This window comes from Solanum verrucosum, unplaced genomic scaffold (genome assembly GCF_900185275.1).
Source record: "Solanum verrucosum unplaced genomic scaffold, falcon-dt-bn FXZP01000114.1, whole genome shotgun sequence".
Classification (NCBI taxonomy): Eukaryota; Viridiplantae; Streptophyta; class Magnoliopsida; order Solanales; family Solanaceae; genus Solanum; species Solanum verrucosum.
In genome coordinates this window covers 80,255-94,220 of record NW_026020769.1, presented here as the reverse complement: position 1 = coordinate 94,220, position 13,966 = coordinate 80,255, and the positions used below count along the sequence as shown (strand labels likewise).

The window sequence follows — 13,966 nt, the reverse complement described above, 5'->3', positions numbered from 1 at the left end:
TTTACTTAAAATTTTGAGTGTTGTTTTGGCTGGAGAATGATTGTAATCCTTGATGATGAAATAAAAGTAATTAAGAAGTGTGGTTGTAGAGTATTAAGGTTGAATTCTTGTGTTGTACATGGCTTTTGCATTAAAGCTCAATGTTTATGTGAAAGTTGCATCTAGGAGCAGGCTAAATTGGAGTAGGTGGGAAGCAAAAGATAGATTCGAAAAGAAACTATTGCTTGATAGGAGTACCTTTTTTGTTTAATTTACTAGTTAGTTTCCTGACATTGGAAGAAAACATATATTCTGGCTTGGCTTGTAAAGCAAAATATAATTTTACTGTGTTATGACTTTTACCTGTTCGAGGACCCCACTTTACCTCTTCTTATTCTCAGGTCTCAATACTTGTAGCTGCCTACCAGAGCTCAAGAGACTATCATGGATTCAAGAAGCAGCATTATGAAATTCTACATTCTTGCAGCCTTAAGCACATATCAAGTGCTAGTAGCCTCAAGTCCCTTTGGTTTAAGTGGTAAGTATGCAAATACAAGAAAATTCAAATGTTGTGGTATTGAGCTGAGAGAATATAGATAGCTTCTCATCAAATGTATATTTAACTCAACCCCTCCCTATTTGTTTTCCGCACGTACATATCAGGGTTTGGGTTCTGCTCAACTTGTCAACTCGCTCGTTAGGAGAAATATTATACATGTATTAGAATAACTACACCTTGCATAATAATCTGTGCATAAACTAATACATAAATTGCCTCATAATAACAAACGTCAAGTTTAATCCGCTGCTAAATTCATGTGCCTTTGTTTTTGCCGGAAAATGCAGATAGAGCCAGGATTACTCCTAGCCTTGGACGTTACCAGCGTTTACGACTCCTCCAGGTTGAATCAACTAGTCCAGAAAGCTCTTTTCCATATGGAACCTATACTTCTCCTCCTCCTCCTCCTCCTCCTCCTCCTCCTCTTCTTTCAGGAGTTGTACCACCAGTTAGTCCTCAAATCAACTCTCCTCCATTGGGGATATCCACTCCTCCTACTCCTTTGAAGTCCGTGCCACCGAGTCCACAAAACTCATCTCCATATGGGACAATCACTCCTCCTCTTACTCCTGGTGCTATGCCAACACCTTTACTTCCCACTCTTCCACCACCATCTCCAACTGCACAAACCCCACAGCATAATGCACCTAAGCCACCAGCAGTTAATCAGCCACCACCAAATAGTAGTCATTCATCATCACCACCTCCTTCTAAGAAACCTGAAAATGCTGTTTGGTGTGTGGCTAAGCCAACGGTACCAGCAGACTTGATTCAGCAGGCATTGGACTATGCTTGTGGTTCTGGTGCTGGCTGTGATGCCATACAACCCAATGGGGCGTGTTACCAGCCGACTACTCTGCTTTCTCATGCTTCTTATGCTTTCAATAGCTACTGGCAGAAAAAGAAGCAGGGTGGAGGAACTTGTGACTTTGGAGGCACTGCCATGCTAGTCACTGTTGATCCAAGTAAGACTCAAACTCCATTAAATACAATGGAAAGAATTTTTGTGTTATCGTTGTATAAAATAGCATGTCTTATTGTTCATCTTACTCATCCCAGTTTCTTATTTGACAGGTTATGATCAGTGTCATTTCACGTACAACTGATCTTGGAAGACAACACTTGAGATCAAGAGGACTGTACAACAATGCCATGTCCAAGACCAGACGTAAACGATGTTTTTTGCATATGTTATTTTTATTTACTACAAAAGGACTAATAAGGCTCTAGTAGCTTTTTTGTTTTTTTTTTTTTTTTGATAAGGCTCTAGTAGCTTTTTTGTTTCTTTGTGCTTCTTTAATGTAGAGGAACTCTATGGTGATGTACTGCTACTTCACAATTTATATGAAACATAATCAATTAAACAATCAAGAATTTATCTGATCAAAGAAATTAAACCAGAAAGTCCTAATCCAAAATACAACAGAGATACAACCTATCCATGCTACCTTCACTAAAGCAGGCGTTTAAAGTGTGTGCTAATGACAGATATAGTAAGAGACTAAAACGATGCACAATGCCCATGGAATTTTTTGAAGATGCTCCTAGTTATTATAGATAGATATAACACTCATACCGTTCAAACAACCTTAATTGGGAAGGGTAATTAGTAATTACACTGGTCAAGTACAGGAAGCTGAATATCCTACCTATTTGTGACAAAATTGTGATGAGCACAACAACACAATTGAAGTAAAATGGAAGTTAGAGAATGTCAATGCTTGACATAACAAAGGATTCCCATGCATTACCTAAAGCGGAAACTTCTCTTTGGATGCATGACAAGATAAAGGGTAACACAATGTCTACAAAATTTCATGCTTTATATACGTTAGAGGAACAGCTATTGTACCTGAACAGTAAGGTAATTACTGCTTTCTCTGACTATAAGCACAGCCATTATACAAGATATCATTTATGGCATCTTCAGGATCTACAATCCTACGTCAATATGACCACTTCCAGAGAAAGCTATTAAGCCAATCTCCCTTGTCATCTACCATATCTTTGAATTCTCTGACGCCACAACTCATCCAATGATAGATCTTGAACCTCATCTGTTGAACTAAGAGATGACAGCACATCATCAGTACGACTTGTGCTGCACATCTCACTAACACTTAACCAGCCTGAATTATCAAATGTACATCCTTGGCATCTCCACATTTGAGATGTATCTCTTGTCTGTCTCCCGCCAACGGTTCCTCTACCACCAATTCTTTGCCTTCGGAATAAACAGTTCACAAACTTTAAAGGCCAGTTCAGTGCATGCCCAAGACCTCTGATGATTGTCCACAGTGGATTTGCACCTGAATACAATGCTTTTAAACGCAAAAACAGAAGGCCAGCAAGTATTCCACCAAGGTGGCCAAGAAATGAGACACCAGGGACAAACATTTGTATGAGAATCAGTTCTGCCCAGGCAGCGTAACAAGTCAGTACCAACAGCCCATGAACATATGTATAATCATCTGATTGTGCATTGAGAGTAACTTTCATGGCAAAGAGAACACCAGAAAACCCCAAAGCATATTACTGATAGTAGGGCCTCTCATAGTCAAAGAACAGCAGAAGTGACTTCGCAAGCAATAGTGTGATGCCCTGGGACATAGCAACTAAGGCTGCAACTGTCGATGCAAATTCTGCACTTCCCATTGATGTCTCCAATTGAATCCCCTTCCACAGAAGTGAGAGCATATTGTAGACTAGGTGAGAATCATCCAAATGGTAGAATGCTGACAGGAAGAATCGTTCCAGGTCCTTGTACTGCACAAGCAAAATCAAAATATTTATTCATCAAATAATAACAGAATAATATGACACATGACCTTCCAAAAACTAAAACATGCAGCTCAGGAAAGCAGTTGGCCATATGATCTGCTAGCACTAAGGAAAAAAGTAATATCTACAGAAAGAACAAATGGAGTTAGAAATGTGAACTGAAATGATACATCCAAAAGTAACCATCATATGAACACTCACAAGATCCTTTCTGGACCAAAACTTCAGAAAGGTGCCACAATTAATACACTAAAGAATGTTGTACATCATGGAACAGCAGAGAAAAATATTAGTACAACTTTTGATCACCTGACTCTCTCATTCCCTTAAAGCTATATCAAGTGATGTCTTGTCCAAAAAAAAAAAGGGAAAAAAGGACAAATATACCCCGAACTTTCGAAAATGGTATGTCAATACCCTTCGTCATACTTTTCGTTCATCAAAGCCCTTGCCGTCCAATAACCAGTACACATTTACCCCTCCCACTAACGGAGCACTGACTGTGTACACATGTCGCAATCCTATGCCACAACCCGGTTGACCAATTTTTTTACCCAAATTTCAAAAACCCGCCTATAACCCAATTAACCCACCTGATTTACCCGCAAATAAACTCTTTAAAATCCTAAAGTTTATTTATTTATGTTAAACTTTACACACGTTTTAAAAAATACGATTATAATAAGAATTTTATTGTAATACTCCTATTATTTAATGAATTGTTTTTGTAAAGCTTAATTTTTGAAATTATTTTTTCAACAACGTAACATACTAATCACTTTCCCTTAACAACGTGGGTCCCACATTTTCCATTATTCTTTTTTGTAATTCTTCTTCTCTAATTCTTCTGTTGATTTCTTCAAAATTCTTCTTCTACTGTTCCTATGGTTCCTGCAATGAAGAAAAAATGGGAATTTCATGGAGTAAAAGGCATCAAAATCATCACCTCCACCACCCTCCTCCTCTGTTGCTGCCGCCGCCTTCTTCTTCTATTGCTCTGCCCTTTCCTTCCCTTCCCCCACCACCTCCCCACCCAACCTACTCCGTACCTGCAGCTTCTACAACACCTCCCCCTTCCCGAAACCCTTATCCTTTACTAACTCCTCCTCCCCCACCCAACTACCCGCCTCCTTCCAATTCGAATTACCTTTTTAATTTCAGTCAGTCCAGTTATGGTACTAGATCTGTAAAATATCAAAATCAGTATCCTCTTTATTATCATCCTCACAGTAATAACGGATGGGGTGGGTATTGGCCACCGCCGCCACCTACCGCCGGTTGCTAGCGGTGCGTATGTGGATTATCAAAGTGCGAAGAAGATTAAAAATGATGTTAATGTTCATAGGGATACTATCAGGGTCTTGATGAATTCAATAAGGATTTTCATTTTTCTTTAGGATTTTAGAGGGTTTATTTGTGGGTAAATCGGGTGGGTTAAATGGGTTATGGGTAGGTTTTGAAATTTGGGTTAAAAAATTGGTCAACTCGGGTTGTGGCGTAGGATTGCGCCACGTGTACACAATAAGTGCTCCGTTAGTGGGAGGGCTAAATGTGTGCTGATTATTGGACGGCAAGGGCTTTGATGAACGAAAAGTATTACGAAGGGTATTGACATACCATTTTTTAAAGTTCGGGGGTATATTTATTCTTTTTCCCAAAATAAAATAATCAAGCAATATATAGCAGAGAGCAGAAACATGTAAATCTTAAACACACACCCAATCAGTTGTAAGGAGGAATTGACATTTTCTTCAGTAATATCAAGGGCCATTACTCTACACTCACTTGTTCAAGAGATACCATAAATGTCCTGATGCAATGATATGACACATCGGTTAGATAAAATATGCCTGCCATCTTATCCTTCCATGTCATTTCTACTCATGATGGAAAAAACACATTATTATTCTGAGAGCATCTTTGTCTGCACCGATCAAACAATGAAATAGAAGTTCTGGGACAGAGTTATAGTGAAAACAACTAATTTAAGAGGGAAAACCACATAAAAGCCTGTTCGATAACCACATAAAAACATGAGTGGTAATGTTAGAGTAGGGTTAAAAAATGGCACTCCATCTATCATGAAAAAATAATGCAATATATACAAAGAAACACTCAAATACAACACATAGAATTCCAACTTCATCATTGTGATTGGACAGCCAAAATACAACACAGAGACTTCCGACTTCATCATTGTGATTGGACAGCTAATTTCTTAATTTGCCACATATGAGATGAGAGTTGATGCTTTTGAAAGGGAAGAATTGATTGTTAAGTTAAAATTCAAGGCTATGAATTCTTTAAGACCTTCTATTTTATGTTGTACCTCTCCCTTTCTTGCTGCTGATTGTTGGATAGATGATATGCTGAAGTGTGTGTAACAATAAAATAGAAAAAATTAAACAGAACACCAAAACTGTTGGCATAGCCACTTCATTTCTCAAATTGGGGCTTTAAGAATCCTCAATTTGATAGCACCAGGGGACAGAATATTTAGGCCAAAACCGAAGACAGTCCAATACAATTTTCAAACTTGGACATCAACACCCTTTTACCTGATTAAAATAAACCTTTTTTAGGCATAAAACGAATTAAGAGTTGCATCAAGTGAAGTCAAAGGTTCATCTGAGGCACACTTCATCCCTGAAGCTCAGTGTAGGCACTTCGCCTCACTTAAGTAGTGAGGCACAAGGTATTAAGGCATGCACTTCATTGTCCACAAGTACTATATACAATAGAGCGGTACTAAACAACAAATATGATTGGTAAAAGGATATATCAATTGTTAAGGAAATCATTATGAATTTAAGTTACTTTTTTCTTGCATTTTACATATATATTTCTACTAATAAAAGCCCTGTGAGTTAATTGGATTTGTGCTTAAAGCCCCAATAGATGTGGAGAATTTTTTTTAACACTTTTCACCTTTGACAACACTGGTCGCATAGTCATTTTTTAGATATTCAATAACATAGGATGGCTCCAACACCCTAAATGAACAAACACAAAAGTACCATAACACCCACCATTCCTTTCTACGAATAAGTGTGAACTTGCTAAGAATATGTCTTTGTTAAAGATAATCAATTATTTAAGTCAATCCAAAGAGTGGCGAATTTATAGCCTACATTATGGGACATGTAAGCCCATGGTCTCCCCATAAATCTAGGTATTTTCTAAAGTTAGTATAACTCCCTGAATATATCACTTTCAGATACAAATATAATTTTTTGCAAAATTTTGGTTTAGTTTGAAAATTTTGCACACCACCTATGGCAGCCCGTTTCTACACAGCACCTTCAAGCAATTACACAAGTATATGAAGTTCTTCTTCCAATTTTTAGTTTAATTTGATCAATTTACACGAAGGACCCATACCAGCATCACACCCAATCCAACAAATGCACGATCCATATAATATAGCGAAAAAATCAAGAAATGAAAATGGGTTCATACCTTAAGAATGAGATGGGGATTAAACCATACTTGATTAATGGTAGGAAGTATAGAATGAAGAAAAGTGGGCCTTAAGTATATAATTGTATTAGCAGCAACAAGTGCTGCTGTAACCGGTGGTTTTCTGTCCAGCCTGTAATATTCAGTCACTGTATGCAGCGCTAATAGAGGTAGCATCCCACGTGAAAGTGAACTCCATCTTCCCTTCCTCTTTCCATTCTTGATTTTGAGAGATTCTGCTTTAGCTGCACAAACAAATGAATTGACTGAAATTTGTATTAACAAAAAAGTTCTCCAGTCTTTTTTTGTGGAACTTTTGAAATGGCGGTGAGTTTTTGAAGGGATTCGGATTTCTCTTGCGAATCTTGTTCGACAAGAAAAGAGTATTCCAGATACTTCTTCTCCTTCCTGTAATTTCGATTGATGACCGGATCTGTCAAAAATACTACTACCCTCCGTCAAAAAGAATTGACATAATTTGACTTGGAAGGAGTTTAAGATAAGAAAGAAAAATTTTATTTTGTGTTTTTAAATTAAAGTTATGTCAAATATATCAAAATGTCATTTAATCTTGTGATTTTAAACATATTAAATTGAAGTTAAAGTTAAAGTTAAAGTGTTACCAAAAAAAAAAAATCATTCTTTTTTAAACAAACTAAAAAGAAAACTAGATCATTCTTTTTAAAATGAAGAGAGTATTACAAATGGTTTAGAATTCTCCTTCAACCTATTGGATCAAAAATATCATTAACATATAGAAATAATTCGAAAGTGTTCTACTTCCACTTATTTAATTTAAAAACATTATTAACCAATTAGAAATAATTCAAATTTATTCTTTTTTACCTAAAAATATATTTACCAACTATTAAATACTATTTTTATTGATAAATATAATATTTTTCTGATATCAAAATATTTTTAAAAATTCCTTTTGGTCTTCAAATTTGAATAAATTAAAACTCCACTTTTTAATTCATTTTGCTTCTATTACCATCTTAGTTATATATATTTTTCCAATTTTTTTTAACAATTTTGGTCTTTTAAAACTAGTAAGATTTTTGTATAAATTATGTTAAGTGATACAATAGTTACACTAAAAGAACTCAGGCGGGACAACCGACGAAAAAAAGGACGGGGCAGGCGACCCTAGCGCACTGAGTGGCGCGGGGCGCCATCCCTTGAACTTTAGAGGCGCAGTTCTGGCGCACTGCTGGCGCGGCATGCCAGCCCCTGCCCAGAATATCCGACGAACTTTTCTTTCTCGTTTTCTAACCATAATTCGCCTAGAATCGAGTTGGTTTCTTCCGAACCCTCTTAGATTCGTTTACTCAACTTGTTTACATGGAAATCTACTCTAAAACCTTTAAGAACAATACTCATTGACAAGATTTTTGCCTCAAGAACTCAACCAAACATCATAATTCAAGAATGGAGAACAAAACTTCAAGAACACTCATCAAGAACTCAAATTTCTCAATTTTTATGGATGAATTCGATAATATAAATCATGTTTGGCGTGTGGGTGAACACTCATCAAGAACTCAAATTTCTCAATTTTTATGGATGAATTCGATAATATAAATCATGTTTGGCATGTGGGTGAACGAACTCATCGCTATGGAAGCATACATACCTCTTAGGATCAAATCCTTGGTGAAAACCCCTCGAAGATTGCAAGAATCTTGAACGTTCTCCCTTTTGTCCTCTTCTTGAACTCCTCTCAAAATCCAAAGAGTATTTAGGATTGTGAAAACTGACTCAAATCAGTTTAGACCCCTAAAATATTACTAAAAGCATTTAAAGTTGATGGGGTAAGGAAAATACCAAAATACCTCTCATTAATTCAGGTAAATTTCCTTAACTGAACAGGCTGACTTCAAACAAGTATATCTCCCTCATCCGAACTCAAAATTTAGCAAAATTGGTGGCGTTGAAAAGAGGTTCAAAGACCTTTCATTTGACATCTTATGTGGCACCTAACTTATCCTATACTAAAAGTTATGGTCATTTGAAGTTGATCCAAAATTCACAACTTAAGCATAACTTGCCAAATTCTCAAGGCTCTATCCAAATTAGTTCTTTTTAGATTTAACTCTTTCTAATATCGAAATGTTACAATATCTCCCCCTTGAAAACATTCGTCCTGGAATGAGATCACTCTAAGCAAACTAAGGATGGTAACATCTAACACCCATCCTAAACACCCAACATGCAATTTAACACAACACAACATATCAATTAAAAAAGTGTTTTACAAAGATCATTACCTTGGTCTGGAATTTCTCCGAAAGGAAAGAGATGTGGGTATCTCTTCTTCATATCCTCCTCATCATCCCAAGTAGCTTCCTCAATAAATTGATTCCTCCATAAAACCTTGACTGATGCTACCTCTTTGGTCCTCAACTTGCGAACCTGACGATCTAGAATCTAAACGGGTACCTCCTTATAAGATAGGAGGTCCTTAATACCAATATTTTTAGTCAGTATAATAAGTGAAGGATCGCCCATACACTTCTTCAACATAGAAATGCGAAATACCGGATGAACTGTTGCTAACTCTGACGGTAGCTCCAACTCATAAGCTACATTGTCAATTCTTTTAGATATCCTGTAAAGAACAATACACCGGGGACTAAGCCTCCCTTTCTTGTCAAACCTCATAACACCCTTCATGGGTGAAACCTTCAAATAAACCAATTGTCCACCTCAAACTCCAAGTTTCTTCTCCTAATATCGATATAGGATTTCTGACAACTCTACGTTGTTTTCAACCTTTCTTGAAGGATCTTCACTTTCTCCATAGCTTGATGAACCAATTCTGGTCCTATCAACCCAGCTTCACCAACCTCAAACCATCCAATAGGATATTTACATCTTCTCCCATAAAGAGTCTCATAGGGAGCCATTTGGATGCTAGAGTGGTCCATGTTGTTGTAAGCAAACTCGATGAGAGGTAAGTGATCATTCCAATTGCCCTTGAAATCGATCACACACGCCCTTAATATATCCTCTAAAGTCTGAATTGTACGCTCTACTTGACCATCAGTTTGAGGATGGAATGCAATACTCAAATTTACCTTCGAACCCAAATCTTTCTGGAAAGACTTCCAAAATTGTGCGGTGACTTGCGCACCTCTATCTGAAATGATGGACACCGGAACTCCATAAAGTATGACTACCTCTTGAATATATAATCTGGCATAATCTTCTACTGAAAAAGTAGTCTTTACACGAAGGACCCATACCAGCATCACACCAAATCCATCCATATAATATAGCAAAAAAAGCAAGAAATTAAAATGGGTTCATACCTAAAGAATGAGATGGGGATTAAACCATACTTCATTAATGGTAGGAAGTATAGAATGAAGAAAACTGGGCCTTAAGTATATAATTTTATTAGCAGCACAACAACAAGTGCTGCTGTAACTGGTGGTTTTCTCTCCAGCCTGTAATATTCGGTCACTATATGCAGCGCTAATAGAGGTAGCATCCCACATGAAACTGAACTCCATCTTCCCCTTCCTCTTTCCATTCTTGATTTTGATTATGCTTTAGCTGTAGAAACAAAGGAATTGACTGAAATTTGTTTTCTCCCGGTCTTCTTTTATGGAATTGTTACCGGAATTTGAAATGCCGGTGAGTATTTAAAGGGATTCAGATTTTTCTTGCGAATCTTGTTCGACAAGAAAAGAGTATTCCAGATACTTCTTCTCCTTCCTGTAATTTCGATTGATGACCCAATGTATGCCCACATCCGACCCGACCCGACACATTCAGTCAGGTAGCACTGTTGACAAAACACAAGGTTCAAAAATACTACAAGTTCAGAATTCTTTTTTAGCCTTCAAATTTGAATAAATTAAAACTCCACTTTTTAATTTATTTTACTTCTATTAGCATTTTAGTTATATATATTTTTCCATTATTTAGCAAATTGGTCTTTTAAAACTACTAAAATTTTTGTATAAATTATGTTAAGTGAAATAGTAAAATTTCAACAAAAATATCTTTATATGGGCATACATAAAGAAATTACTCGTCCTCCTTGACTAAGACAATATTTAATACAATATACATTCGAATTAATTCACATGATATTTCATATATTTTTTAAAGCAAATACTTCTATAAGTAAGACAAATGTTTAGACAAACAAGCAAGAATCTTTTTAAAAAAAATACAAATCAAAAGAAAACTAAATAATTGTCAAAGTACAGTAAAAATAATAATTATTGACATACATAATTAGAATTAGGAAATATTTTTGAATCATTTCTAATATATTAAGGGAACTAGTATTTGTATTCGTGCGTTGCGCAAACATTTTTAAATATCATATTTTTTTATAAATACAAATAATTTATAAAATTTATTATTCACTTGTAAACTTTTTTTATTAACTATTATAATAATACAATATTATTATTTATATAATCATATTAACTTAATATTTTAGTACACAACTTTATCTGTTATAATATTATAATATTATTCTAATAAAAAATCACACACAGACGTGCACGCATGCACACACGCTCGCCCATGTGCGCACACACAGATATATATTCAAACAATTGCTTAAATTTCTAATAATAAATTTAAAATTTCCTACAATTAAATTAAATGACCTTAGAGAATGCTTAAACAATTGCTTGTATTAGTTATGCATAGACTATTTCTTATGTATTTTTTGATTTGGGGTATTAAAAGTAACATGTATTGTATAAAAATATTTATTTATAAAAATATCTCCACAATTAAGATGAAAAAGATGGAAAAGGAGCTTTGAAGGGTAATTGAGTTTTTAACCATGTTAATGTATGCATTAAATTCATTTGCATTACTAATACCTAGAAATCTATGGTATTATTAAGGAAAAATTACTTGGGTGAATATTTTTTAATAAATAATTACAAATTTTAGCGAATTTTTATTTATTACCATTCATAGCAATACATAACAATACAATGACAAATCTGCAATATATATATTATAAGTGTTTTAAAATATATTAATCTTATTTGGTAAGAAATTGACACAATATATTATAAGCGTATTAAAATATGTGACAATTATATTATCTATCCATAAAACTTATATTATATGTGTTTTATTAATTATTTTTTGTAATATGTATTAAAATTGTATTATTAGTGCTCAAGTGAAAAAAATTATTATTACTATAAATGGTAAATATTTTTAATTAATCATATTCATATATAAAAGAGAACTCTAGGTCCACCTACGTGGTGCCACCAAAAACTAGGATTCCCTTTTAATTTATTATTTCCAAAACTAGTCTTCTTCTCCTCTCAGAATCTTCACAACCGTCACCACCATCTTACAAATTAAGCCTCCACCAAATCTTTCATATGTATAAATATCGGCCCCCCTGGCCCCCCTTTTGAACTTATTTAAGTAACTAATGTTTGCGTAATCAAGACACAACTTCCAATGCAAGTGTCTACGATCGTACAATAGTAAAGTAACCCAACCAAGGGTTGGGATAGAGTCCCAAAGGAGTGGTTCATGAAAATTAGTGGTTAAGCGCGAAAGTGCTAAAACTAATCATAGCTAAACACTTTATCGAATGAAGACATGACAAATTAAAGGGTTTGACACGAGTGTCAATTATCAATGGGGGTTTGTAAGCAAGTAAAGAGCAAAATCAGCGAAAATAAAGAGAGATACGGATGCAGAGACGGGATTCTTGGGATGTGATAGGAATACGAGTTAGACTAGACTATTGGGGTACATGTTTTTGATAGTAAATCCGTTGAATATTTGTGACTAGGCTAGACTATAGTGGGGGTAAATTCTCTCCCGAGCAACTTACCTCGAATCAAATGGGTTCCTCTCGGACACCCACTCGCCGCATGAAGAACAACCTCCGCCTTAGCCCACTCACTCTCTCGAGCTGAGTGTGTGGGAGAAGGACTAGGGTTCACTCTCTCGGGCTGAACCTCATGTCGACCCACTCCCACTAGCCATCAATTTAGAAGTCTTAGTTTTACGACCTTTCTCTCGAGCAAGCTGAAAACACAAAGGTGAAATCGTATTTGCAACTACAATTTCATTAAGTTCCAACACAACTACTAAACGAAATTACATCTAAACAACAAATAAACTATCAGCAAGCAAGACCCAACAATTAATCTAACCCAAATTCACAAAATCACACCCCAAGAATTAGGGTTTTAGCTACACATGTAAAAGAGGTAAAAATGTATACCAATCTCAGTTTCCATCAATGGGTATGTAAGATTAAGTCTTAAAACAAGTCAAAAGTGAAGAATACACAAGATCCAAGTCCAAAATTGTCACGACCCGGGATCACCCCCTAGTCGTAATCGGCGTACTCGACCTCGAAGAGGTCTAATACAAGCCTCTTAGCAATTCATTCATTGCATAGACACTAAAACCATAAGGAATTAAAAACTTTCTTTACCAAGAAAACATTTCATAAAAAAAAATAATAGCAAGCGGAAGACTTTCTAGACTTTATACATGATGTCTCAAAACCATCTAATACTTTAGAGTACAAAATTCGGGACCAATCCAATACACAACTTAAACAATACTAAAAAGATATAAAAGAACATATGTGGTATTGTCCTCGAATATATGAGGACTCACCAAGTCTTCATCTTCAACACTTAGAAACCTATCAAATAGCCATGACATGTCATCATCTCCAAATCCCTACACTTTAGTCCAAAAAGGGAAAGAAAGGGGTTAGCACAATTAAATACTAAGTATGGAGACCATGCAAAAACATGCCCAAAAGGACATTTTCAAGGAAGTAAATGCTTTCATATCATTTGATAAAACCTTTCCTTTATAAGTATAAGAGACATAATACAAGTCAACATTAACATATAAGACCATAGCCAACCATACATATACTCAACATATGTCCATATACAACTCATGCTTAACTTTAAAAGAACACATGTCATTTCATTACCATAGGACATCTACCTAATATAATCTTAAGACACACTTGAGTGAGACAAGAAGTGACCGCCCATACAACCTCTTCAAGCACACTTAAGTGTTCCCTAAGATTACCTTAGATAAGGACATTTCCTTCACAACCTAACATCAATAGACCAACATTCTTTAAGAAACCATTTTGGAGACATTCATGTATTTAGAGGACTTTCATACATTAGCCATTAA

At 35.5% G+C, this 13,966-nt stretch overlaps 1 protein-coding gene and 1 pseudogene across 1 annotated transcript; one reads left to right on the top strand and one right to left on the bottom strand.

The window, feature by feature from the left end:
* Positions 1-415: 415 nt before the first annotated feature.
* On the top strand, positions 416-1,706 carry LOC125812826 (proline-rich receptor-like protein kinase PERK8). The gene is made up of 3 exons (XM_049492286.1): positions 416-517; positions 826-1,503; positions 1,613-1,706. Exons 1-3 carry the CDS (start codon positions 424-426, stop codon positions 1,642-1,644), a joined length of 804 nt encoding a protein of 267 aa, XP_049348243.1. The 5' UTR covers positions 416-423; the 3' UTR covers positions 1,645-1,706.
* A 537-nt stretch (positions 1,707-2,243) lies between these two features.
* Positions 2,244-8,057, bottom strand: LOC125812812 (rhomboid-like protein 14, mitochondrial; annotated as a pseudogene).
* Between the last annotated feature and the right edge of the window lie 5,909 nt (positions 8,058-13,966).

What these genes read in the sequence shown, in the direction of transcription:
- LOC125812826 (XM_049492286.1), top strand. Translation starts at nt 424, where the DNA reads ATGGATTCAAGAAGCAGCATTATGAAATTCTACATTCTTGCAGCCTTA. An exon ending in AAGTCCCTTTGGTTTAAGTG is followed by an intron (nt 518 to 825) that starts GTAAGTATGCAA and finishes CGGAAAATGCAG; the next exon opens with ATAGAGCCAGGATTACTCCT. An exon ending in GCTAGTCACTGTTGATCCAA is followed by an intron (nt 1,504 to 1,612) that starts GTAAGACTCAAA and finishes CTTATTTGACAG; the next exon opens with GTTATGATCAGTGTCATTTC.